The sequence below is a fragment of the Narcine bancroftii genome, chromosome 11 (genome assembly GCF_036971445.1).
Source record: "Narcine bancroftii isolate sNarBan1 chromosome 11, sNarBan1.hap1, whole genome shotgun sequence".
Taxonomy (NCBI): Eukaryota; Metazoa; Chordata; class Chondrichthyes; order Torpediniformes; family Narcinidae; genus Narcine; species Narcine bancroftii.
Genome location: NC_091479.1, coordinates 90,860,382 through 90,888,342, shown reverse-complemented (window position 1 = coordinate 90,888,342; position 27,961 = coordinate 90,860,382). Strand labels below are relative to the sequence as shown.

The 27,961-nt window shown below is 37.0% G+C and overlaps 1 protein-coding gene across 1 annotated transcript in view; it reads right to left on the bottom strand.

The window, feature by feature from the left end:
• Positions 1 to 24,018, bottom strand: part of otogl (otogelin-like) — a 111,120-nt gene extending 87,102 nt beyond the window's left edge. The window contains exons 1-17 of the mRNA XM_069902299.1: positions 23,905 to 24,018; positions 22,385 to 22,445; positions 21,157 to 21,255; positions 20,453 to 20,607; positions 20,253 to 20,374; positions 18,194 to 18,399; positions 16,259 to 16,386; positions 14,638 to 14,744; positions 14,444 to 14,550; positions 12,259 to 12,384; positions 8,748 to 8,856; positions 8,487 to 8,533; positions 6,657 to 6,802; positions 3,577 to 3,709; positions 1,997 to 2,174; positions 439 to 563; positions 102 to 314 (exon numbers count right to left, since the gene is read on the bottom strand). Of these exons, the coding sequence (XP_069758400.1) occupies positions 102 to 314; positions 439 to 563; positions 1,997 to 2,174; positions 3,577 to 3,709; positions 6,657 to 6,802; positions 8,487 to 8,533; positions 8,748 to 8,856; positions 12,259 to 12,384; positions 14,444 to 14,550; positions 14,638 to 14,744; positions 16,259 to 16,386; positions 18,194 to 18,399; positions 20,253 to 20,374; positions 20,453 to 20,607; positions 21,157 to 21,255; positions 22,385 to 22,445; positions 23,905 to 24,018 (2,176 nt within the window). The remainder of the gene's footprint in view (positions 1 to 101; positions 315 to 438; positions 564 to 1,996; positions 2,175 to 3,576; positions 3,710 to 6,656; positions 6,803 to 8,486; positions 8,534 to 8,747; positions 8,857 to 12,258; positions 12,385 to 14,443; positions 14,551 to 14,637; positions 14,745 to 16,258; positions 16,387 to 18,193; positions 18,400 to 20,252; positions 20,375 to 20,452; positions 20,608 to 21,156; positions 21,256 to 22,384; positions 22,446 to 23,904) is intronic.
• Between the last annotated feature and the right edge of the window lie 3,943 nt (positions 24,019 to 27,961).

Sequence of the window (27,961 nt, the reverse complement as noted above, 5' to 3'; positions counted from 1 at the left end):
CTCAATCAAGACATCAAAACTAAAGAAGGCAGAGGGTAGCATAATCATAATTTGTTGTTCATCACATCTGCACTCTTATAAAAGAGCTGCTTTAAACTTACCACAGTCTGACACTTCTGATCTGAAATTGATGAAAAGGTTGTGTTTGGCACAAAGATAGGCATAGTGTGCAAGGGCAGTGCACATGCATAAACGTCCACATTTGCAAGCATCAAAGCGACACTGTTGATAATAAATGCTGGGATTCACGAAGGTATGGCAAGGTCCAAAGAGTTCTTGATTGAGAATATCACACATTGTGGATGAATATAAAGCTGGATGTATAAATAATACAAAAAGAGGTTCAAATAATTAAGTTTTCTGTTGGAAGACCAACATTTTTAATTGGAAATTAGTAAATGCAGCACTATGGTAAATTGCTTCAATTAAGATAGGTACCATTTTGCTGGTTGGTATCACAGGGATCAACCAAAGGAATGTTTACTGGAGTGGTGCAAGCTGATGAAATCTTCCATGCATTGGCATGTAATTGAGGAGTCCCTTCAATCATACCTACAGGGGAACTAGAACAGAGAACGAACAGTTAGGACACATTCTTCTCAATAAATAAACTGATTATCCAAGCAATCATAAACAATGAACTGAGCAAATCTCACATTAATGACGTGTTTTGAACAGTTCTTCACAAAATATAGATTGTATTGCTTAAATCATTCAAATATTTCTCGACAATACTTGAATAGAAATGAGCAGAATTTCCATATATTTTGATCAATAGTGTTTTCTTGTTTATCTTTGCACAAAAATACTCACCTCTGGCCGATGGTTCTACAGAGAACTGCCAGTACGATCCTCCTCGTCAGGCAGTTCGTCTCTGACTTCTGCACCTGCGTGGTGAAATGCAGCAGTCAGAGATGAACTAGACGCTCGACACGGAGTCCAGGGACCAACCACAAACATACTGAGCTGACGGGCCAAATGCGATTCACATCTGCCCCTAAGCTTTATCGGCGGGGGTGGGTGGGGGGGGGGGGTGTTGTGTGAGAGACTGGAGTTGCTGATCTTGATTAAGAACATAATTGCAGGTTAGTAACTGGCTAACCTTTCTTAATTTTATATTCCCTTGATGTGCAGATATTTATTTCTAATATCTGTATTATTTTTTTTCCTAATTTGAAGATGTACTTGAGCTGTTCTCAAATATTACATTTTATCATCTTTTTTTATTAATTGTGCTTATTTAAAACAATAAAATGTATTTTTCAATACTTTAGGCCAATAAGCAAGCTTAACTGTAAAGATCATTTCTATTTTAAATTTTGCAAGCCATCAGGATTCTGTATCTGAGACCTAGCCGTCACATCTCCATGGAATGACTGTGGGAGTCAAGCTAAGAGGTCGAATGAAACCACAGGACCACAAAGGTTGGGTAAAGGGGGGGAAAAAAAATCAAAGATGTGCTTCTTGAAGAAATGCAACATCCTCATTGATTCTTAAGAATCCCTGACCTACGAATGCTCAAAGTGGAAAAAAAGAATGGAGAACGTTCAGATCAAGTGTCAGGAGTACATGGAAAGAGCAAACAACGCCATCAAAGATTTTTGATGAAAGATTCAGGCCCAAAATATTGGTTACATATATTTGCCTCCTATGGATGTTGCGGAACCTGCTGAGTTTTTCCAACGCTTTTGTGCATTAACTCATCAAAGACCTACTACTGGACCCATCAACCTTTTCCTACTCTGTGGAAGAGACAGTAGTTCCCATTTGGTACTTGTTAGCAACCTCAAAAAACACAGAGAGTGTAGGCGGCAGGTCAAATCAAGCATAATCTGGCTTTATTTACCATTCCATTCCTAGTAAGCAATTGTTCACCCCCACCCCACAGACACAAACACTGATGGCCAGCAGAGAATTTCCAGGCACATTTTATGATGTTTAAAGTTTCTCTTTGGCGTAAAGCATGAAGCATTTTAAATCAACAATGTGAACTTACAGAAAGTCATCTCGTAAGTTTCCATTAAATGTTCCACACAGACCCGTCGTTTTTCCCTTCCAGCTGCTGTCAACCTGGAGATACAGCCTTCCACCTTCATTATCAAACTTCATTGAGAGACCAAAGTTTGTCTTCACTTGTACAAATAAGGACGACAACCTCAAGATTTCAATTATTCCTGTAAGTAAAAAATGAAAGTACATTTCATTTTGAGTGCTAATATTTTAATTACAGTGCAACTAAACATGATATATTAAGATACAACACTGGACTGGTACAGAATTAATTTCAACAGTCTAAGCTCAGTTAACACCACAAACAGTTCTTTACTGAAAATTCATCCCTGGTTGACCATATGTGGTCCATGAAATGCCTCACAAAATAAGCTGCAATTTACTGCATATTAACGTACACTAATAACAAATAAATCTCTCGCCTTTAACTATTCTAAACTATTACAAGAAGGATTATCAGTTGTCAACTAGCCTAGTCATTTTAGAACAACCGAACTGGTTGGATACCAACAAAAAAAAACATTGTTGTGATAACATTTTCCATCAAGCTATGATATATAGAGAGCCAGTTGGAGCTGTCCATTTCTAAATGAACCTAAGCAATCAAAGGTTATCATATTTTATTGCTAAAATATTACTTTTGGCTTTCTATGCCTCAATTACAAATTTGACAGGAATTATATTTAAATATTAATTTGGACATGGGGACATATTCCATCCCATTCATCAACTCCTAAGTAGGTTCCAGTTGCAATACGTGACAAAGACATCCCGAGATAACCAACGCTCCCAATTGGGCACAATTGCCAAATTTCAGATATCATGGATATTCAAGCAGCATCTAGAGAAGTAGTTATATGACTGAGGCTTAGAAGACATAGATCCAATGCAGGTAAGTGGGATTAATGTTTAAGGGAAGGGGAGAAGCAGCAGGTGGCAAGGGAAAGATGGGCTGAATAACCTTTTTCTGTGCTATCCCATGTTGGAAGCCATTGCACAGTTACCTTGCAATGCTAAGAAGTGCAGTGTCAGACTGGAGGGGCCGAGATGGCCTGTTTCTGTACTGTAATTATTATATGGTTATATAATAATACCTACGGTATATTAATGATGTAGACAAGCTCCAGTATTAAGTGTGCAAGAGAAGAACTAACGTATGTAGAACATGGGGAGATATACAATGCATGAGATTAAAGAATAGTGTGTGTAAAAAATAAACTGCAAGGCAGCTTCAGATACATGTACATCTACCTGAATGCACATAGGCAATAAATAAGATTGATGAACTGCAGGTACAATTCACTCTCCGGCAATATAGTGGCTATAGCGGTGATCTCACCTATCGTGGAGAATTAGGTGTGGTGCCTCCTTGTAACAGTGCATGTTCTTTTCGACTGCATTCATTCAAAGCAAATTATTTTCCCTTCTGGCACATTTGCATTATTAATATTTATACTACCTATTTGACATGCTGCAATTTGCACAAGTCATTTTGACCAATTAAGTACAGCTCTCTCATCTGAAAAGCTGATAATTCCTCTTTTACAGGCTTCTATAAAGTAATACCATTGTTATATGGCAGGCTTATTGCCTGGTGGATGCCAAGGAGGATTTCTCCCGCTCTGCTTAAGGTTACTTGGTTACTTGTATCACCTTCTATCACCAAGGTTACTGACTGAATGCAACTGTGATCCAGGTTCTGCAAATATAAAGAAAATCTTTATGAGATGCCAAATAATCTTGAAGTTGGCATTACACTCTTTTACCTTACTGAGTTATGAACTTATGACATTCTTCTCCAGCCATGTCGTTCACCTGTACAATGTTTTGCAGTTCTAAAATTTGAAACCATTGTCCTTGGAAGAAGGACACAACACATAGCCATTATGTATGTGTTTAGTGTTTCTGGGCAGCCATCTAACTCATCACTACCAATAGAATTCAGCAACTGCTTCATTCAAATATAGAAAATAATTTCATTTTAGAATATCTTGCAGTTCATTAATTTGTTGTAATTCAAAGTTACAAAACATAATTTAAAATAGATGAACTACAGTCAATTCTTCAGTTCCCACTGACAAAAGTCCTCTGAAAAAAAAAGGATGTCAAGAAAGACTTGTACATGATAACATTAACTTAAGCTTTTTTTAAAAAAAAGTCAAAAGTTAAATAAACCATCTTTTAAGGAAATACTTTGGATTTGAACATAATTCAATACCAGAAATGTACTTGAGGTAAGTGGTTTATCTGATCCAAGTGTTACAATGCATTGGGGTGAGAAGGCAAAAGAAATGAAAATTAACTCTTGACATCTTCACCAGACTTAGGGAAGCAAAGAACCGAGAGCTTTGTAGGATGCATGAATTTTACAGATAATATTAGCAATTTCAAAATTACCAGGGATAAAATTGGGAAGTCGAAATAAATGGGTGCAAGTGGAGGACAAACATGATCGTGGACACAATACTGTATTGTTACAAGCAGCAATCAGTCAAGAGGCCTGTTTGAAAGGGTGGTATTAGGCCTCATATTAAGTAACAAGTAAGAGTTGATGAAGCAGGTCAAAGGCAGAGCTGTTTTGGCACCATTGCTATCTAGGGTTCAAGGTTCATCTTGTGATGGCAATGAGGATAATAGAATCATTCATCTTCAGAAAGTCAAATTTTGATGGTTTGGCCAAGAAGCCACTCAAGAATTACAATTTAAAGGGAAAATTACTTAAAAAAAAATCACAGTTTTAGGGTTTTAGTTGACATAGCCTTATGCGAAGAGGTAATTCCAGATTTCAATTTAACAAGAAGTGCCAAGAAGTAGTCGTGTTAGAAAAATATACTAGCTGTCCTGTTGTTCACCATCTGAGCACTGAAAAACACTGCGGCTTTGAAAGCAAGGCTGGGTATCCTACAGTGAATAACTCTCCTCCTTATGCCTCAAAGACATTCCACTGTCTACAAAGCACATCAGGTATCCACCTGCCTTAATGAGCCCAATAGCAACAATTCTCAAGAAACTCAACAGGACAAAGCAACCTACTTACTATTATCCCACTAAACGTTCATTCTCCTCCACCAACACAAAATAATTGAAGTGTGTACCATCTACAAAATGCTTACTCCCTGAACTCCAACTGCACCTCCCAACTAACGTTTTGCAACCAGCACATAAAGGAAAGTAATGTGTGCACAAAAGGCTAGTAAACCTAAAATAATATTGTGATTAATAATTATACTTATTGAAAATACTCTTAGCCAACTGTTTCTGTTAACTAGTTAATTGATTATATTATATTAAAACATGCCATTACAGTTTTATTAGCCATGAGAGAGAGGCTGTGCCAAAATGATCTTGAAACAACTTCAAGTTTACATTTGCACAAGCATTCAGTGTGCACATACTTTTGTCACAGGAAACAAAATTGCACAAGATTTTTTGCGCAGACTGAATACTAAAAATTAGAAGGAACATTGCTCCCAACCCCACAACTTTCATTGAGCATAAAGGCATGAGGCGCATGGAACACTACTATCTGCAAGTTCACTTCCAAGTGGCACATCATGCTAACCTGGAAAATACATCGCAGTTTCCAGATATCATGTGTCCTTTACCCTCTGCTTCGAGTTTGCTCTTCCACCAACTTGGACCATAAAATATATTTGAGCTAATGGCTGCTAACAGACCAGTTTCCAACAAATTCTAGTCTTTCTTGAGCTCTTTTTTTCCTTCAGGAACCAATCAAATATGACTCAACAGACATTTTACCTCACACAACTTTTCTTGGATATCAGCAGTCTGTGTTGTTTCCATTCTGTGGTTTTTCTACACAAATGTTGTGTGCCCATGCCATTCACTCATACCCTAGGATAAATGCTCAACTTCCGTCTGCCTGTAACTTTCATTTAAGCAAACTATCCAGATATCCAAATCCGAAATAACATGATGTAGCCTGCCTTTACTTAGGTTGCACTTTAGCTGTTTATTTTCCTGTTGGTGGATTTGTCAAAAGAACTATCTGAAGTCTATGTGGGTAGGTGATGCGGAAAATCTCAGAAAACTGAATACACATTTGAGGGATTGGCCAGTGCAGCTGGGAGCACATGAATTTCTTATTTTTTTTCCTGCTTCCTAAGAACAAGAGGTGTTGTCATCATTAAACAAGATCAGAAATGAACTTATTCCTGCATTTCAGTGAACAAAACGCTATGTCCTTCATGACCTTCATCAAAAGAAGGATTCTGAATTGGTTTGGAATGTTTTAATTTCCTGCCCAAAAGTTTCAAAAACATTCACGGTAAATTCAGCATATTTAGAAGGATAATCTTTGTGAGCCACCAGCTCAGAGTAATTCAAGAACAAAATCAACTAATCCGTTTTAATGGGGTTTTTTTGTACAGATGATAGTTTTGGTGTACTGGAAATTACCAACTGACCAGATTACAAAATGCTTTTGTGAAACTGAACACTGTTGCAAAATAAACAATAACTAGCTTGTTTTTTTTTCATTTTACATGCCAAATCTTTTCTTATTTCAAATCCTCTCTTATCTCCCAGTCGATTATAAAAGAATTATAAAAGAAAGCAGGTGCAACTTGTATATCAATAGAATTCGTAATGCTACATTTATAACTATTTAATTGTTAATCTGTTACCTGGCCACAAGGTGTATTCTCTAATGTCACAATGAACTTATTACTTCTGTTGCTCTTTGCAAAGATGTACTGGCATGTGCCAAGAAATGTAAAAATCCGCCCATCAAATGTGGTAAAATGCATGTCTCCTGTGACTGAGCATTCACCTGAAAGAAAAGAATGCTTGTTACACATTCATTTTGCAACATTGTTTTTCATATCCTCAGGCTATTTCAAAACAACTCCCAGATGATGAATTATTTAGAATAAGTGTATTCGCTAAGTAATCCAATTTTCTCAAAGGAAGCCTATCAGAGATCAAATTAGGTAAATGACCATTTCCTCAGGCTGGAAGTAAAATGTGGCTGGGAAATGGGAAGATGTCAGCTCTTCGTCCTCATATTGCTATTGAATATTATGCCTTTATTTCAACAATTCCACTGAGTTTTGGTTTAACGTTCAACCCCACAGAAGGGATTTCTACAATGCAATAATTCTTTTGTGTAGCTCTGAACCACTGGCATAGCTTACATAATCAGATTATAGAGTGAGACATTTCAGTCCCCTAACCTTCGATTTGAATTGACAGAAGACTGAAAACACCAAACTATAAAGAATCACTCAGAATCAGAATTTATTGTCATGAACAAGCCATGAAATTTGATGTTTTGTGGCAGCGTCATAGGGCGAACATTCATATTATACCCATCTAATGACAATACTATAAAAAGTAAAAATTAGTAGTGCACAAAAAGTAAGGCAGGGTCTTTGGTTCATTGATTATTCAGGAATCTGATGGCAGCAGGAAAGAAGCTGTCCTTGTACCATTGAGTGCTCGTCTTTAGGCTTCTATACCTCCTTTCTGATGGTAGCAGAGTGAAGAGGGCATGGCCTGGAAGGTGGGAGTTTTTGAGGATAGAGGCTGCTTTTTTAAGACACTGCCTCATGTTGATGTCCTTAATGGAGAGAAGATTGGTGCCTGTGATGTCAGAGGCCAAGTTAACAACCCTCTGGAGTTTATTCTTGGCCTAAGAGTTGGCGCCTCCATACCAGGCAGTGATCCAGAATGCTCTCTACAATACACCTGTAGATGTTTATGAGAGTCTTTGGTGCCATACTGAATCATCTCAGGCACCTCACGAAGTATAGCCGCCGACGAGCCTTCTTTGTGATTGCATCAACATGGAGGATCCAGGACAGATCCTCAGAGAAGTTGTCACCAAGAAATTTGAAGTTCTTGACCCTCTCCACTTCTGAGCCCTTGGGGTTGTGTTCCCCTGACTTCCTCCTGAAGTCCATAATCATCTTGTTTTTTTCTGACGTTGAGTTGTTGTTACACCATTCAATGAGCTGATCTGTCTCCCTCCTGTACGCTTCCTCATTGCTATTTATGATTCTGCTGACAACTGTCAAACTTGTAGAAGGCATTGGAATTGTGCCTGGCCATACAGTCATGGGTGTATAACAAGTAGAGCAGTGGGATAAACACGCATCCTTGAGGTGCCCTTGTGTTGATAAACAGTGGTTTCCAATTCATACTGACTGTGGTCTTCTGATGAGAAAGTGAAGGATCCAGTTTCAGAGGGGGGTACATAGATCCTAAGCGTTTATAGCTTCTTGACCATCCCTGAGCGAATAATGGTAATGAAGGCCAAGCTGTACTTGAAGGGCAGCCGAATGTATGAATTTCTTTCTCAAGATTGTCTCATTGTCAAATTTGATAGGATAATTTAAATGCTTTGCTAATTGTTAATGTACCTGATTAGGCAATAATGATTCCTTATTCTGAACTGAAGTATATCATCAATACGTTAAAAAATAATTAAAAGTCATACACAGGAAGCGTCTTACCTGGGCAATCACTGTCCGTGCAATTCCAAACACCACCTCCGCAAATGCTGCAAAAATTAAACAAGACATTTTTATTATTATTAATGATTATATAAGAATTACAATATATCAATACACTGAATTTTGTATTAACAGGTGAGCATTTGTCAATTAAAAATCCAACACACAATTAAAAGGGAAAAATGCGTTTCTGCTTTTCACTTTTACGTTTCCCAAATTAGACTGAGCTCCAGTATGTTAGTCTTCTGTATTGGCACCTACCACATTTTGCACCCCTCCTGCAAGTGAGATCCTATGGGATAGGCTGTGCCATGGTATATACATGGACAATTAGACACTGATATACAAGTTCCATTCTCCATGACAAGTCCTGAACAAAACATAAAATCATTATTTATTGTCCTAAGTTTTTTTTTTGTTTTTTTTTTTTAATTTTTTTATTTTTCACACCATAAATCACAATAGCCATGATATACACTTTTTCTTTTTCACACATTTACAGTGACTTTTTCTCCCCCCCCCCTCCCTCCTCCCAAGCCACCCCCCACCCCTCCCCCCTCTCATCCATTTTAGGTATACAATCTAGGTTGCATTAATTCAGTCAGACAATGTTGTCATTCAACAAAAATACACCAGAAATTCTACAGAGTCCATTCTTTTCTTTCCTTCTCCTTCCATCAACTTAGGTAATGTTTGTCCCCGGTAGGTTTTCGCTATTGTATTTAATGTAAGGCTCCCATACTTGTTCGAATATTTCAATATTATTTCTTAAACTATATGTTATTTTTTCTAATGGAATACATTTATTCATTTCTATATACCATTGTTGTATTTTCAAATTATCTTCCAATTTCCAGGTTGACATAATATATTTTTTTGCTACGGCTAGGGCTATCTTAACAAATCTTTTTTGTGCATCCTCCAAATCAATTCCAAATTCTTTGTTTTTTATGTTACTTAGGAGAAAGATCTCTGGATTCTTTGGTATATTGTTTTCTGTTATTTTATTTAATATCTGATTGAGATCATCCCAAAATTTTTCTACTCTCTCACATGTCCAGATTGCATGAATTAGATAAAATAGGGGAAAAGATACCTGAACACATATTATATAAATGGGACAAAAAATTGGTACAACATAGAACTTCTCCAGTATTACATCATCTCTTCAATATTTGGAAGAAGATCCATGTAGAAAGAAATAAAACAAATTATCAATTACCAAAACTAATATTGACGCAAAATAAGCTACTCCCTTTTACAATAGACAACCTTTCCTTTAGAGAATGGGAAAAAAAAGGGATTAAAAGAATAGAAAATTGTTTTTCAGGAAGTAGATTCTTATCCTTTGAACAAATGAGAGATAAGTACAATATAACTGGAGATACAGCGCTGGCATATTACCAACTGAGATCCTACTTGAAAGATAAATTAGGAAGCAATTTGAGTTTACCAGAGGGAAGTAACCTTGAATATGTGATTACAGATACAATGTTAATCAAAAGATTTATAACAAATATGTATATTAACCTGCAAGAAAAGGAGAATGAGGAAACAAATGGTAAAACTGAACAAAAATGGGAACAAGATTTAAATATAAAGATAAAAAAGGAAACATGGGAGAAATTATGTTCTGGAACGATGAGAAATACAATAAATACGAGGCTACGTATGATACAATATAATTGGTTACACAGACTATACATTACACCGCAAAAGTTAAATAAATGGGACCCAACAGTATCTGATAGATGTTTTCGATGTAAAAAAGAAATGGGAACAACAATTTATTGTCCTAAGTTGACGCAAAAGTTGATTCTTTTTGGAAAAGAAAACTGCAGAAATGTCCATAGGCTCACATTTTCTGACCAAATGTTATTCCTCAGGCACACTAGCTGCTCTGTGCATGCATTATTTTACACTGCTTTTTTTTTCTCTGCACTGGAGTAAGTTTGGAAGAGGAACTAAAAAATACTTTTGATATTGGCTACATTTTAATCAAGATTAGAATCGAATTTCACCCAAGACAAAAGCTATTGAAGTTAATTCTAACAGTTCACGTGATTTTAAAGTGAAATGTGCTACATCTCATTAAAACATGAAATCCTAAAATTCACATCAGTTCTATCAATATCTGGAAGTAGTTTTCTTTGTGGGTGGAAATAATAAAAAGATACAATTTGTACCCAAATTTATTCATACGTTTCTGAACTTAATACATCAAAGATAAGCCAACATTTTAAAAGACGTTTTTAAAATAAATATTTTTTAAAGGTCTTTTAATATTTTTTGGGATAAGAACCAGACAGAGATTGATTTAAAAAGCTGAAGACTACCGTGATTGAATGAAAGGATTTTACATACATGAAGTCAAGTCACCTTTATTGGTCATTCACACCATAACGACTAACACAATGCACAGTAAAGACGAGATAGTATTTCTCCAGGATTGTGGAGCAGATTTACATAAATAGGAGATAAATAAATGAATAAGACTTAACGAAAACATTACATGTTTCCCAATTATACAGAAGCATTTGACTAAGTTCCCGAAGATATTTATGATAATATTATAAAGCTTTTATAACTTTCCTTAGGTGCGGGTTATTTTTTTGAATCTTTTCAAAAGCCAGTGGGAAAAAAATCTTTTTTTGTGTTACTTTCAATTGTGGTTCGATCACTTTGAGAACAGTAGTCTGAGGGCACTTCCAAGTTGATGTCAGCACTTCTTAAACTATAATGATAATCACAGCTCAAATTGAATCTGGTTTGGACTTACTCTGCTGGTTTTGACCAAGTAACACCAAAAAAAAAATCAATCCAATTTAGTGGAACTCTCTCTGCATTTTTGTCACTTTCATACCAGGGTTAATTTTATACTTAAAAGCATAGAAGTGTGTCAATTGCATAAAATATATTTAAACTAAAACTGCAACTTCTTTCTTCTTCTTCTTCTTCTGCTGAAGATCAAACTGCGCTGGGTAGGTCACGTCTCCAGAATGGAGGACCATCGCCTTCCCAAGATCGTGTTCTATGGCGAGCTCTCCACTGGCCACCAAGACAGAGGTGCACCAAAGAAGAAGTACAAGGACTGCCTAAAGAAATCTCTTGGTGGCTGCCACATTGACCACCACCAGTGGGCTGATCTCGCCTCAAACCGTGCATCTTGGCGCCTCACAGTTCGGCGGGCAGCAACCTCCTTTGAAGAAGACCTCACTGACAAAACACAAAGGAGGAAAAACCCAACACCCAACCCCAACCCACCCATTTTCCCTTGCGACTGCTGCAACCGTGTCTGCCTGTCCCGCATCGGACATGTCAGCCACAAACGAGCCTGCAGCTGACGTGGACATTACCCCTCCATAAATCTTCGTCCGCGAAGCCAAGCCAAAGAAGAAAAAGAAGATTTAAACTAAAACTGCAACTTCTTTCTTCTAGTGATGAGGCAATAAAGTTACTGATATTAAATAACCAATAGCACATCCTCAGAGAGATCCAAAACCTAAAATAAATCTAACTAGTTGCTAATGCGAGTTCAATCCCTTATAATAAGATAATCTGGGCTGTTGAGTAAACTGAGAGAGTAGCAAAGTTATTCAAAGAGAACAATATAAAAATCAAGCTTCATCACTCAAGGTGTCTTTCTCCCAATTTCAATACCAGCAAGTCAATGCCCTCCACTCTTGGAGTGCTCATGACATTAAAAGGCAAAAACTTTATTTGGAAATGTACATATATACATATATTTAAATAAATGAGTGTAAGCACTTACCATTGGGACAATAGCAGCCATCTAGGCAGTATAAGGTACTCCCCAAGCATTCCTTTTCAAATGTGCAGGTAGGCGGGCAGCAGCTAATACAGTCACGGTAAACAAAACTATCTTTGCACGGGTCATCTGAAATGCAGTAAAGATTCAACACAAAGTTTTGATTCAGTGCAATTGAAAGAAAAGAAAAATTCAATCCTACGAAGAGAGTGATGAAATAGTTTATACAGATATCACATATATCACCACAGTGAAAAAAATGGCACCCCGTCATCTATGAATGACCGTATTCTCCCTTTTGTAGCAAGATGTTCTTCCTTTTAATGAAATATTAATCAATTTTTATGTGTTACCATGTCTAGAGTTACTGTGGGAATTGGTTTTCCTCTATTCAAGTAATGAGACAATAGATGAGCTTCAATTTTGGAGTGAAAAAGCTTAGTAAACTTACAATGGTAAATCACTTTCATTATGTATTCAGAAATGCTTTGAGGCAAAAGTGGACATACGTCTGAAGATATTGAGCTTCAAACTCTTGCTGTAGACTGAGTGTTCCAGTCATTGTGATGTTGTTACAAAGCATGCACGTTATTTGACACTTCTGCCTAGAAGCATTGCATTGGAATTCAAGCAACTGGCAACCTCCAGCAACCAGCAAAAACAGAGAAAAATAAATAGATAAATAGAAAGAATAAGATTTTTTTTAAAAACTTAAATAAAAGTTTAAAATTGTTAAAGTAAATGCTCTCTGAAGTAACACCTAAACCTTCGGTGAAGATGGGAGTACATATTCAGCCAGTGGAGTGCCTTGATTGTGCTTTGCTCATGGCAGCAGCTTGAATAAAATTGTGTGAACCAGCAATGGCATCCCTCAGGATGAAGAGTTGGTTGATGCCGCTCACTTTTGGGGAGCACTTCTTAAAGTGTCTCCTTATCCCTGCTTAGTGCAAGTTAATTGGGTGTAAATTGGGTGGCCAAAATGGCCTGTATGTCTACATTTATAGAATAAAATTATGTAAATTTATAAAAATAAAATGGTGTCACCTGGGATGAAGAGCTGGTTGAGGCTGCTTGCCATTGGGGTGATTCTCTTAGAGTGTCTCCTTATATCTGCTTAGTAAGTTTTTATCCTTATTAGTATACTATTAATTATATTAGTAAGGCTTTATATGTAAACTTTGGGGGGGAGGGGGTTAAATATTTATAATATTATTCATCTTTTGGGTGACTCCGTGGAGTGAGGAGGAACCTGCAGACACAACAACAGTTAAATAATTTCAAAGAATGTGACTGAAAGTAAATTTCTTTAAGGTTTAGATATTCATGAAAGTGAAATTTGTTCAGTGAAAGTACAGTACATTATCTTTGTCTTTTGAACTATTTATTCTTAATCCAAGTTAGGCAAGCAAACGTGCTCATCCATCCTTCTCTGTGTATCCATGTACAGTAAAACCCCTGGTATCCATGCATTAGGATACCCTATAGCATTAAAGCTGGAAATCACTATTATTTGGCCAATTACTAAAGATATGAGGAAAGAGCCTGCTAATAAAATTTCTGCTGAACAATTGAACCTTTCATAATATTGCACACCGTTCTCCCCCTCAAAACAGGATCTTTTTGATTTTGGAGAAAAGTAGTTATTACTGGTCATTGGATCCTTGAAGTAGTCCAAGCCCATTCTCAAGAAGAAATCAAATATTGGTCAAATCAAGAGATTAAAGGTGTGATGGATGTTAATTCTCAAACCACATGGACGTAAGATTTATCTGAGCCAAGACGTTAGTGCTCATCTGCCGCAAGATACTGGAGTGGCATTATTACAGACTACACGATGAGATACGATTACAACTCCAGATGGTGAATTCAGACCTGATACTAATCAGTATTGACAGATTCTTTCTCAGAATGCCCCAAAGCTGATACAGTTAAAGTGGGCACAATTGTCACAAATTGACTGCAGAATCCCTCACACCTAAACCCTGCCCAAGATAATGTTGCAATGCATCCCAATTATAGCCTCCTACTTTACATTTTTTTAAAAATTAAACAAAATTTACTCTTTTTACAAATTAGTTAAAGATACACCTTGCATGCTCCATATTTTTTTCTGGTATATTTACTTTGTTCTTTGGGAACAGGTGATATTGTTTTAAATGTGAACCTCAATGATAAGAAAATAACTTACCGCAATCCGGAAAATCATCTCTCCAGTCGGTTATGGGATAGCCCGCATGAGAACATGCTCTGGCATACTCCTTTAATGCATGACAATAAGTTTCAGAATCATCCTTCCTATTCAATTGAACATTGATCATGCATCAACTTTTCATATTAACATGCATTTTACAGAATTAAATTCGTTACAAATTGATGACTTACTTGCACAGATCATTAATACAACTGGCGACATATGAATTAGGCTGAACATTTTCACGACAAGTAAAAAAGGGGAAACCCTCCAGAACTTCACATCTTGCAATGATATCCTAAATTAAAATGAAAGAATCACACTTAATAAATAGTCTGCAAAGTTGTTTAGAAATTAAGATTAGAATCTTTACACCACCTCGTTCTCAAGTCACATGTTGTGATCAGATTGCAATTGTTGATTGTAAAATGTGAAGTAAATCAGTATTCATTTTATTTTTTTTTATTTTTGTAAGGTCCTTAATATTTTTTAAGGATGGGAACCAGATAGTTTGATTAAAACATCTGAAGACTAAAGGAACCTTGAACCTTGTCTACCATGTTTGAATAAAAGGATTTTAAATACATGAATAAGATTTTTAACAAATATATAGAATACATCATGATTCCTAATTATGTAGAAGCATATTAATAAGTTCTTATGCTTTTTAATTTACATATAAACCATTTCCATTTGTTAATTCGGTCATGCACTCATAACATGTTGAGTCTTACTTTGCCAATTGGTGCCTTGTTGGCTTGGTAAACAGGGGTTACACTGTGTCTGCATAATCTTAAAATCAGAACCAAGGTTTTAGGAGTGAAATCAGCAAAAAAAAAAATCAAAAAGTTGTGAAGATTAGGTCAATTGAAGCTTCAAGATCAAAATAAGTACACCTTGGTTTGATAACAATATTGGATAGAGTGGAATGGATATTATCTAATTCAATGCTGCAGCATGCTGAATAGCTTTATCCATTTTCTACATCAGGTTTGTCCTTCACAAGCTAAAAATCAGTGTCTATCAAATTAATTCTAAGCCTTTATTTTACAGTGGATGGTATTTGAGGTTCATCATTACTCTAGCTTTGTATAAGAGTCATCCTAGATTTACATTAATCATAAAGAAAATGTTACTTCCATAATCAAAAATCAAACAAAGCTCCATAGTATTATTTAAGCCCAATGTTGGAGTTGAATAATAAACCATAAAATCACAGGTATTTACAGTCAATCCACCTGTCGTGACATGTCTGTCCATGGCCTCATGCATAGCCAAACCAAGGCCACCTCTGTAAATTGGAGAAACAACACATAATATTCCATCTGGGCACTCTCCACCCCAATGGCATTAACATCGACTTCCCCTGTTTCTGCTAGCTCATTCCCTCTTCTCCCTCTCTTCCCTATCCCTCTATCTTCTTTCCTCCAGCTCTCCACTGCCTTGTCTCTCCATTCGGAGCCATCCATCCCCCTCCCATTTGCTGGTGTGCCCTCCACCTATTATTTCCTGCCTATGGGTCTGTGCTCCTCCTCCCCAAACCCACGGCCCCACCATTTTGTTCGGGTGCCTGTCTACATTTGCTCATACATTGATGAAGGGGTCAAATCCAAAATGTTGGTTGTGCATCTTTAACTTTGCTATATAAAGTACACTGTTTGATGTGCTGAGTTTCTCCAGCATTGTGTTTAGAATATTCAGACAGTTAGACACAATATTTTAAAGCAGTATTGTTATAAATGATTAATTCTTATTCAAGATTCTAAATGCCCTAGTCATCTATAATGATAAAGTAAATCAGAAGGTACTAACATTAATTGCTGCCCCTTTGTATCTACATGGGCTAGGGAAATCAAATGGAACAGATTCACATGGGGTTTCAAAAGGAGATTGTGACATCCAACTGTTTCCAAAGACAGCAATATCTTCAGTCAGCATACCTGAAAATAAATACATGTATTACCATGAGATTAATATAATGTATTACATTTTACTGTTGGGGGGGGGGGGTGTCACTGCAATTATTGATATACAGTCACTTCCAGGATCAAAGTCCTAACGTGAAAGAAAATACACAAAATAAATCACTGCTATTAAATTAGAAAGCCAAGAACAAGGCATCACAAAGTGTGAGTGAACAGGAAAAATAGTGAAGATAAAAAATGGCCACTTCTTGGCACTGTGTTCATAGTACACAATCAGCCTTCAATAAAATCTGATGATTCTGTGGTCCCGAGTGTCTGTGGACCTTAATTTGCATATATCATGGTCAAATACGCTGCCAGCACCTTTATAGTGTCCAAATTTGTAAAGCACTGCAATTACACAAACAAACACAAAAGCAAATATCCAGAGCCTCAAATATAATTTATAGCACAGTAACAGGCCCTTTCTGCCCACGAGCCCATGCCACCCAATTACATCTACAACCCCCAGTACATTTTGAAGGGTGGAAGGAAACAGGAGCCTTCAGGGGAAACCCACGCAGACCTTGGTAGAATGTGCCAGACAGTGCAGGATTTGAACCCCAAACCCAAAGCTGGCGCTATAACAGCATTGCGCTAACTGCTACGCTAAATGTGCCAATTTATATTTGTATAACACAGCCTTCTTCATGGTCTATCTATTCCTCCAGTATGACTCTAGAGCCACGATATTTACACTGGTTTCATTTTTGTGTAATTTATATTCAAAAAGATAAAAAGTAACAGCATATTAGAACTTCAATCTATTATCCTAGGTCTCGCAGAACGGCACAAAATATCCCTGGCACCGCACAAAGGTAAGCAATACAGTTCTGCTATCCATGCTAATATTTATTCTTTAACCAACTTACCTAAAATGGCTATCTGGACATTTATCTCATTATCCTTCAGAGATAGAAAAAATTTATGCTCATATTATCTGTGACATCATAAGTTCTTCAATTTTGGAATGTTCTGAGGTCAGTTAAGTGACATATACAAATTCTTCTTTCCTCCATACTTCTGCTGATCATTTATAGTTGTCATGCTATGCACAGACTTAAGAATATGGTTCTAATGCATCATTTTATAAATCTTGTTAGATTATTTGGTTATAAAAAACATTTGCATTTTAAACTAATTTACTCTATTTGTTTCAAGGACATCTTAATGAACTACATTCACTATTCACATCTGAATTCAAGTAGCATGCCATGGAGTATAATTCTTGAATTAGATTTTTATTTCCACACTGTGACCTCTTTCGGCTTATTGATATTCGACTAGTTACCTGAATTCTTACACTTGGGTCTATACTTTGTAAGAACTAAATAAAGATTTTAAACTTCTTACCTTGATTTAAATAAGCATTCAAATGTCTCCATGTTCCAATTTAGCTACATTAGGATTGAAACTATTTTAAATCAAAAAGCAGAAAAGCTTGAAAAATAACTTTTGATTAGATAAAATGTCATCTTGATCCTCATCCATTACTGAGCTCGGGAATGTGGGCTTTCTCCTGCTCCTTCTCCATATGCGGAGATCAAAACCTCGGTCACCCATCAAGGAATGTTTTGCTCCATTGCAAAAAGGAAGTGCATGCCAGTTATCTAACTGTTTTGTTTTGGCAGAACAAGGCATGAGGTTTAGAGAGTACAAGTCTTCTGTTATCATAGATATCCTAGCAGCCAACTTCAGAGTATTCACATTTGACATAAATCTGTGTGGATGCAGATGTGGGAATGAGGAAAGGGGAAAACAATAACTAGCAATAATTACTTACTATAGCTTGCATTGAGATCATCAGACATATCTCCATTGAAATTACCACATAGACCACAAGGTTTGCCTTTGTGTTCCTCTGTAAGCTTGATATAAACACCAGAGACCCCATCCCATGCCAAGGAAAATCCGAACGTTGTCTTCACAAGTATGTAATCAGCCAGACGCTCAAAGAATACATGCCCAATAGTCTGGGGCAATGGCAATCTAAAGGAAAGATATTTTAAAATTTACAATAACTGTAGAAAAATGTTACAAATGATTTTAATGATTTAAAAAAAAATACTCTTTAAAATTAACAGAAAAATCAATCTTTAAATTTGTATTTAATAAAATCTATAAAATTTACTTAACATTTGTTGATCTCTATACCATCTGTTATCAGTATATATGTTGAGAGAGAGAGAGAGAGAGAGAGAGAGAAAGTGATCTGAACAATTGATGTCAGAATGAACAATCAAAGGACTACTAATGGTCTATCATAGAACACTACAGTAAGGAAACAGGCCCATTTGACCCTTCTAGTCTGTGCCAAACCACTTTTGTCTCATCCCACTGACCTGCATCCAGACCATAGCTCTCCCATCTATGTACCTGTCCAAATTCTTCTTCAATGTTAAAATTGAGCCTGCAGCTCGTTCCACACACCTACCACTCTCTGTGTGAATATCCCCCTCACGTTCCTCCCAAACTTTTCCCCTTTCACTCTTACCCATGTCTTCTGTTGTCTCACCTACCCTCAGTGGAAAAAACCTATCTACATTTACTCTATTTTCTTCATAATTTTAAATACCTCTATCAAATCTCCCCTCATTATTCTATGTTCCAAGGAATAAAGTTCTAACCTGTTTAACCAACACAGTTCCTGAAATCCGGGTAACATACTGGGAAATCTTTTCTGAACCCTCTCTATCTTATTTATATCTTTTCTGTAGTTAGGTGACCAAAACTGCACACAATACTCCAGATATGGCCTCATCAATATCTTGTACAACTTTACCATGACAACTTTATCCTCACTTTACAAATACAATTTTATCAAACCAATAAATGTCCAATGTTGCTCCTGCATAATATGGAGGAAGCCTGTTAATCGGAAAGTTATTTTGGATGCTTTGCAGTTGAAAAATCCTTGAGTTTATGCAAGATCTACAAATTGTGTTGGGACACAAAACTTTTAAATCCTGGGCTGCATTTCTGAAATATTTACTTCCTAATGAGATCTAATTTCTGGAACAGAGTCAATGTTAGCTGAATTTGAGGAATGAATGTACTTCCCTCTGAATCTCAGTATGCACTGAGGGGACAAATAGATCAGTTTATATCATGGACCAGAACCATATTCTTCAGGGTTGTTAGAACTTCTCTCCAATCCAGATATTCCCCCATCCCCTGAATGAAAGAAACTACAGAACAAACATGAAGCTTCTGAATGAGATTTTCCCAATTTAATTTTCCACAGTTATGTTCCATTTTGCAGTAATACACAGAAGAAAAATCAGTCTCCTTCCAAAGACCCTCAGAAATCATAAATGTATTTATAATCAGAAATGCATATTAAAAGAAAACAGGATGCAGACAAATGGCTCCTGAAGCCTCCTTTGCTACTTTGTGGAACATGGAATGCGACAGTAATACAAGTGATTGAGTTACAAGAACAGAACATGCTGGAAAATCTCATCAATCCTGGTAGCATCTGTGGAAAGAGAAAGAGTCCCTCAGATCTCAGTTCAGATGAAAGATGGCAACCCTGAAATGCTTTTTTTTTTTGCAGATTTTGCCTGACCCATTGTTTATCCCATACTTTCTGTTTTTTATTTCAGATTCCAAATATCTCCAGTTTCTATAATTTTAATAAAGGGGTTAAGTTACTGGACTGATATTCGGAGACTGACTATTGATCACTGGCCAATCGCTTCCAGGGAAGGAAATGCTCTTCCTTTACCAGTTTACTAGTACACAAAATATCCATCCTACATTTGTTGCAAGTTTATTTTATTGCATATTTGTAGAGTGGAATGTTTTCTTCTAAAAAGATTTGTTTTTGGTAAGAAATGCACCTGATTCTTCCTTTTATAACTGAATGACCAAGAATAGTAATTTCCTCTTCATTTGGAAAAAACAAGCTTAAAGTCCTTGAGCAAGAGTAATGTGAAGATGCACACTCCTCATTGTTGCGGACCTGAATAAACAGAAAACAAAACAATGAGATAAATGCATCTATAGGTATATGCTGAGCTAAATAAATGCTACATCATACCTCCACCATATACTGAGGCTCCGTTGTCCTGCAATCTTTTGCAAGAATATAAGAGCATCTTCCAGGAAAATAAAAATAGAGACCATCAAAAGTTTCAAAGTGGTATTGGCCCCATGACTTGCATGTTCCTTCTCTGTCCAGTCCAAGATTTGGAACTAAAAAATATTAAAATGACAGTATTTGATGATGAGCATTTTTGTTGGGACTGAAAAATTACTTCTGCCCTAAATGCAAGGTTTATAAAGCCTATTATAATTTTTGGCGTTACTCTCTGGCATGGCGACACTGCCTGGCATGGAGGTGCCAAAACTCAGGACAGGAAAAAACTCGAGGGGTTGTTAACTCAGCTTGTGACATCATGGACACCACTCAATCAAAGACATCTTGAGGAGACAGTGTCTAAAGAAAGTAGCCTCTATCCTCAAGGACCCATGCCATCCAGGCCATGCCCTCTTCACTCTGCTACCATTGGGAAAAAGGTACAGGAGCCTGAAGACAAGTGCTCAGTGGCACAAAGACAGCTTCTTCCCCTCTGTCAGATTCCTGAATTAACAGTAAACCACAAACACTGCCTTACTCTGACATTTCCTTGCACTATTTATTTTGTAAGGCATTTTATATACAGTAAACGTTTCCACTGTGATGAACAATAATGAATTTTGTGTCATGTTCACGTCAACAAATTCTGATTATGAGACACTGACCTGTCTGACAACGAGTTCCATTGGCCTGGCGCTCACTGCAGTCACACGTATCATCCCCACGGCAAAAGCCACCATTGAGACAATCACGTGAGCAAAAACCTGGAAATCCAAAGACTTTTTGTTTTTGCAGAAATAACCAGGAATAACATAAAAGTAAGATATATACCAACATCACTTTACAGAGACAATACAACAGGATGATGCAGATTGGGACCTGAAGGTTGAATGTATGACCTTCAGGAAGGATAGGAAATTGTAATTGTGGAGGAATGGTTGTTCATTAATTCTGGTCTTTATGCACTAAGCAGTGGTTCTCAACCTTTTTCTTTCCACTCACATGCCACCTTAAGCGATCGCTTTCTGTATGCAGCTGCTGTCATCAGCTGCTCCGCACCCGATGCAATCACATTGCAGCCACCATACTAGCAACAGCGCACCGCGCATGCATGAGCACTGCAAGGGTGCGTTAGATGAATCAAGAACTAGCAGGGAGCGGACACCACACTGTGAGCTCTCCCTCCCTACCCTGCTTATCATATTTGGTGGTGTTCAGTAAAGTCTTTTATTTGGTTTACCTCACCTGCCTGCTCAACTCATTATGCACCTATAGCATCCTCTAGTGCTCTGTGAAAAAGGTGAGAACCACTTGCATAGAGAGAGGTGACCTCAATTCAAGAAACAAAGATATGGTTTGGATGGAAATGAGAAATAATAAAGATAGTCAGTTGTAGGAATGATTCAGATTTCCTTACAATACCATATGGCAAGACTGAGCAAAAGGAAGAATGGTGGGAGCTTGCCATGAAGGTGTAACTAAGACAGTGATGCCATAGGTGCTCTGTGGTTAGTAAGGAATTACTAAGGTGGTATGTGAATGGAAAAAAGATTGAGAGTAACTGAACTAAGAAGATTTTAATCTTTACAAAGGCGAGAAAAATCAGAAATTGCCTAAATGAGGAAGTCTTAGAATGTTTGTAGGATAGTTTCATTTCAATGTGACAGGTCTTGGATTGACACAAATTAATACATTTTAAAATTGCTTTGGAGATAACTGGCCTCAATCATTAAATAACAGCACAATTGCCAGTGCTTGAAGACAAAGGAACATGACATGAGTTTGGATTTATCATAATGAGTTACCAGTAACAATTATCACTTCCTCTTGCAGTTCATCAAACAGTGTGCTAATATGGAAGTGAGAAGCCACATTGGATGTTTCCTGTCATACCTTCAGAATATGTAGAATTGTAGGTTAAACTTGTTGCTTGTGCAATAGATTCACTATAATCCTGTAAAGGATACAAAACATTTTGTCAATTAAAGGTCAATGGAAGCCATTTGGATTGTGACTTCCAAAGCTATGACTTTCACCTAACAACGTAGCCTGGCTCAACTCCTTATGAAGGGCCCATGATTCCTCATGTTTAAATTGGTTTGACTTTTGGCAGTTACAAATGTCCTTTCCAACATCACTCAGTGTTTATAGAATATTCCAATTGGCACAATAATCAAGTTAAAATAATAACTCCTGATGAAGGGTGGTGGACTTGGTTCATAGTAAAAAGCTCCAACGTTATAAATCTACCTATGCTGGAGGCCTCCAAGGGCAAGTTTACAGAGGCAGCTTAGAAAGGTCACCTCTAACACGCTGCCTCTAATGGCTATATCTAAATAGCATTCAAATAATTCTCATTCCAAGAAAATGAAAATATAAAATGGATATCTAAGAAAGATCTGTAGTAGATCAGAACATGAAGGAATTAAGGCAAATTAACAATTCAAATTACAATCAGCTAAAAGAAAAATACTTTCTAGCTCATGTCATTAACCCCTTTTTCACATTCAAACTGAATTTTCTGTTTTATTTTTCTGACCAACAAATCTCTTATGTGTTATAGAAATGAAAGGAATTCTGCATGGATTGATATCTATAAAAACAAATAAAACATGTTTATGTTCACAGTAACAAATCCTTCCCAAAATTATCTACCACCCTTATCTAAACTAGTAACATAGATATTTGCAAAGTATTACAATTCTAAAAATGCAGTACTATAGAACTAGAACTACAGTACAGAAAATGCCCTTCAGCCCTTCTAGTCTGTTCCAAACTATTATTCTGCCTGGTCCCACTGACTGCACCCAGTCCATAGCCCTCCTATCCATGTACTGATCCAAATTCTTCTGAAATGTTAAAACTGAGTCTGCATTCACCACTTCAGCTGGCAGCTCATTCCACACTCCCAGCAAGTCAACTGCTCTCTATGTGAAGAAGCTCCCTAATGTTTCCCCTTAACCCATGTCCTCTTACTTACCGTCAGTGGAAAAAGCCTGCCTACATTTACTGTCTATAGCCCTCACAATTTTAGACACCTCTATCAAATCTCCTCTCATTCTTCTATGCTCCAGGGAATAAAGTCCTAACCTATTATAAGGGCATTTTTTAAATTGACGTTTGTCTTTATTTTTAATTTTCCCGTGCCCTTTTTCTGCTCTTATAACTATCAAATCCTCCAAGAAGTCAATCACTACTTTATACACTACTTTTAACGCTGGCATGTTATTAAATATTTGATTTCAGATGGCACTTCCAAAATAGCAGAAAATTAGCATCAGTTAAAAAGCCTGCACTGAGCAGAAGAACTGAAACTTCATCTTTTAATGCTTTTTATGGCTGCAAGAAACACAATGAGTCCATTGTGGTGGCAGATTTGTTCTAGAATCACTCTCTATTACATTTTAGCATACCTCCACTGTTAAGAGATTCCGTTTCGGCAAAACTGCATTAAATCTGCCCCTGTGAATAAAGAACATCAATTCATCAAATTCTTCTCCAAAATACAGGTTACTTGGTTTGCTCATTCGTGTTAGAAGTGAATAACACATATTCTTCTACTTGATTTCACTTCAATGTTCCTTCAAATTAAACAGCCGTGTAACTTGCCTTTTTGATTGGTTTTGCCCACGAACTGAGGTTTCACAGTGAGACCCTGTTAAAACGATATGAAATATTTGCTTAATTTCTTTCTAGACAAGCAAAATCAGATTGAACTTCAAAGTCTTTGGCACTAAATCTTCAAAAAAATTAAGATGCATTTGTAGTAGAACCAGAATTCGTATTGAGATGACATGAATCGTTGTCCTTGAGATTTGGACCGATATTTACAAGTTTTCCCAGTTCTTTTTGGAAGTAGACGATTTCCCCGATCAGTATTTTCCTTTGCACCGCAAAAGTGCACCTTGAGATATTCCCAGATTTCCATCGCTCACTTAAACGAAATCAAATACTTTGTGATTGGGATGCAGTAAACTCCAGCAGAAAGGAAATGAAACCAGATGCACATACAAATTAATTTTGCTTCGTTCATGTACTAGTTTCCTCAATACTGTTTCGTACTCGTCTTTTGTTACATCAAGCAATTCTTCCAGAAAGGGTGGGGGTGAGGGAAATGGCTTAAAAAGATCTTGGAGCAAACGCACTTACCTTGAAATAACTGGAGAAGTGAATAAAACACCAACGCGCTCCATGGGACCATTAACTTAAGTTTCCGAGCAATGTTCATCTCAATAGATCTCTGCTGTGAACGATGGAAAGAAGGGTTCGTTCTCATCAAAACGTAATTACAATGTCATTTTAAACCAATTGGTTTACAAAATGTTACGTTCCTCTTGTACGCTGCAAAGAAAGAAGGTATCAGTTACAATTAAATGTTCGACTCTGTTTGGCGGCGCTTCGCTGCGCCTGGAGATTCAGTATTGGGCAATTTGTTCATGAAGGCAGAGTCATCTCGGTCTTGCTCGGTGACTCCGTTCAATTTTTTTTAAGCTATAATAGAGATAACTCGTTTGTTCCCCAGCGAAGTAATGCACAAACTGATCAATTGCGTGCAAGGAGTGACATTTAATCCCTTTCTATTCTTGATATCGAGATAGTGATCTCAGAAATTCTCAAATTCATCGAGAGTGATGGTGCAATTTTGGTGTGAGGTCCTGCGGTCTGCTTTAATCCTCTTCTCAACGACAAATTGGGAAAGCAAGTCAGCCAACAAACATTCTGCAGTATCACCTCGGGGTGATTTAGGGAGTGGGAGGGGTGATTCGGTGAACCCTGGAGCTTAAAGGTGTATTTTTTTTAATATAAATAACTTTCGAATGGATAAAAGTCATGAACTTTATATCCCATGCTACATAGAAAAGCAAAGTCCAAACAACTGGTCTGTGGAAAACACCCTGCCACCTACACAATAAAATGGGAAGTAGTGACAAATAGAAACAAGACTGCATACTAACATGGGATTTAAGACTAAAATAAATTGAGATTAAAATCATTCTTCTGGTAGCTGACTGAACCATGTTTGTGTTGTTACTGAAAAGATTTTTTTAAATCGTAACCTGTGTTGTATATAAGTAACACCAAATAATTTAGCTCAATTAAACAGTGCTGCTTCAGACTCGGTGAAATGATTCCTTGTCTGATATTGTCCCTCCCGCACTGGATGGTTTGATTTGGAGGTCATTGACTGCTAGAACAGAAAGATTCCACCTCTCTCACTCTCGACAGAGTTCATCAGTAAATCGCACCCACGGTTCTTTCTCAAGGCCCGTTTGGGGGGGGGGGGGGGGGGATTAATAGGAACGCAGGCCTTGAGAGTGCGCGTCCAGAGATTCTTAGCGAAGATTTTTAAAAAGTACATCGCCAAAGTTTCGGGCTTGAGCCCTTCAACATGTGACAAAGGGTGGGCAGGCACGAGAACAAAACGGGAGCACCGGAACGTTGGTAAATCGTTTGACCTGCTAAATTTCTCCAGAGTTGTTTTTACTTCTATCACTGTGTCTGCTCTAAACGTTTGCGTTTTACGGAGATCTTGGGAATAGCCTGTCTCGTTAAAAATGTTGCTGAAAACATAAAAAGGTAAGGAGGTTCTCTTCAAGCTTTGTTGAAATTTATAGAGGCGCGCAGTATTAAAAAAAAGGTTTTACTCGTCCACCCCATCTATCAAAACATCTCATTTTCCAGCACTGGGTCCATTGCTTTCAACTTTATTCCAAGTGTTCATCCAAATACTTCTCAACTGTTAAGAGAATGTGCATCCAAGATTTTTCAAGTTATTTCTGAATCTATCCTTTATCCATCCATCTATGTTTTCTGCTTATAGACAGCTCTATTAAATGTAAAGGTTTCTGATCATTCTACCCTATCCATGTCCTTCATTCTCTCCTTAACCGTCCATACTCCAAGAAAAACAAACACCGCCTAACCAGTTTCTCCATGGCTGAACCACTCCATTCCAGACAACATCCTCGTTCTGCACCATGTCCATTCCAAAGATTTCCTTCCAATCGTGCGAGAATTGCACTGTACTCCAATAATGGCTTAACAACTTGTCCCATAATGTAGCGCTCCTTCCATTTTATGTTACATCTTAAAAAGGCAGGTAACCCTTATCCCACCTATCCCAATTTAGCTGTAAATTCCTACGCTGCTACATTGGAGCTCCAGATGAGGATGCTGTGCAAGTTACAACCTGCCACACACTTAACCAGAGCTAATACCCAACGAGAGCACTTGAATAGGCGAACTGAGCTCGATAAACACATGGGTTCTAAACGATCAGATGCAAAGACAATTGAATTGACTGCAGATCTGAGAGGATGCTTTAATGTATTTCTGTTGCCGGTGGATTAAGTTCTCACCATCATTCGTTTCTTCTTATTCCAAATTCCATCGCTTTCCTTAAATTTTTTATTTACTAGTTTAAAACCACATAATCAAAGATAATTCAAAACAATGCAAATGGTATACAAAAGGAAAACTAAGAACCCCTCCCCATCCCTCTACAAAAGAAAAAAAAGAACGGGACAAGAGACCCTCAACAGGGGTGCCTATTACTTTAAACTTTCTTAAATTATACCGAGACCTAAAGAAGGGAATGTCAGCGCTTTATTTAAATATTAACACCCATATTTTGTAAATGAGGGCTGCATATCAAAATATATGTCTCTTAAATTATAAGTAATTTTCTCAAGTGGTATACAAGTCTGGAATTCAGCATGCCATCTTTCTATACTCAAATCCTTATCAGACTTCCAAGTTATGGCAATACATTTTCTTGCTATTGCTAAAACAAACTGAACAAACTTCTTTTGATACACAATTTCAACTTGGGTTCAATATTCTTAATAGCACTCAATAAAAATAAATTGGATCCTGTGGGAATTTAATCCCCATTATTCATTCCATTCCATCGCTTTCCTTGTACTTTGGACCGATCTGCTACATCAATTAGAAACTGAACTGAAGCAAAACTAATTCTGAGCTAGTTCTTGAAGGGTGGTATTCCTTTATTCTGCAAATAAAATTCTTCTTTCGCATAATCGCTGGATCAATTTCCCATTTTGAATCAAAGCATTGTTTCTGTCCTCTGGTTAAAAATGCATTATACTTGCGCAATGTAGAGGCCAGTTCCGAATCAAGTTTCTTCCTTAATTGTGTTACAACAAGATCTTAGATTAAAGGTGTATTTTTTTTTAATATAAATAACTTTCGAATGGATAAAAGTCATGAACTTTATATCCTATGCTACATAGAAAAGCAAAGTCCAAACAACTGGTCTGTGGAAAACACCCTGCCACCTACACAATAAAATGGGAAGTAGTGACAAATAGAAACAAGACGGCATACTAACATGGGATTTAAGACTAAAACAAATTGAGATTAAAATCATTCTTCTGGTTGCTGACTGAAATTTGCTCATGAAAATACAATTGATGATATTAAACATAAAGATGAGTTAAAACAAAGCAT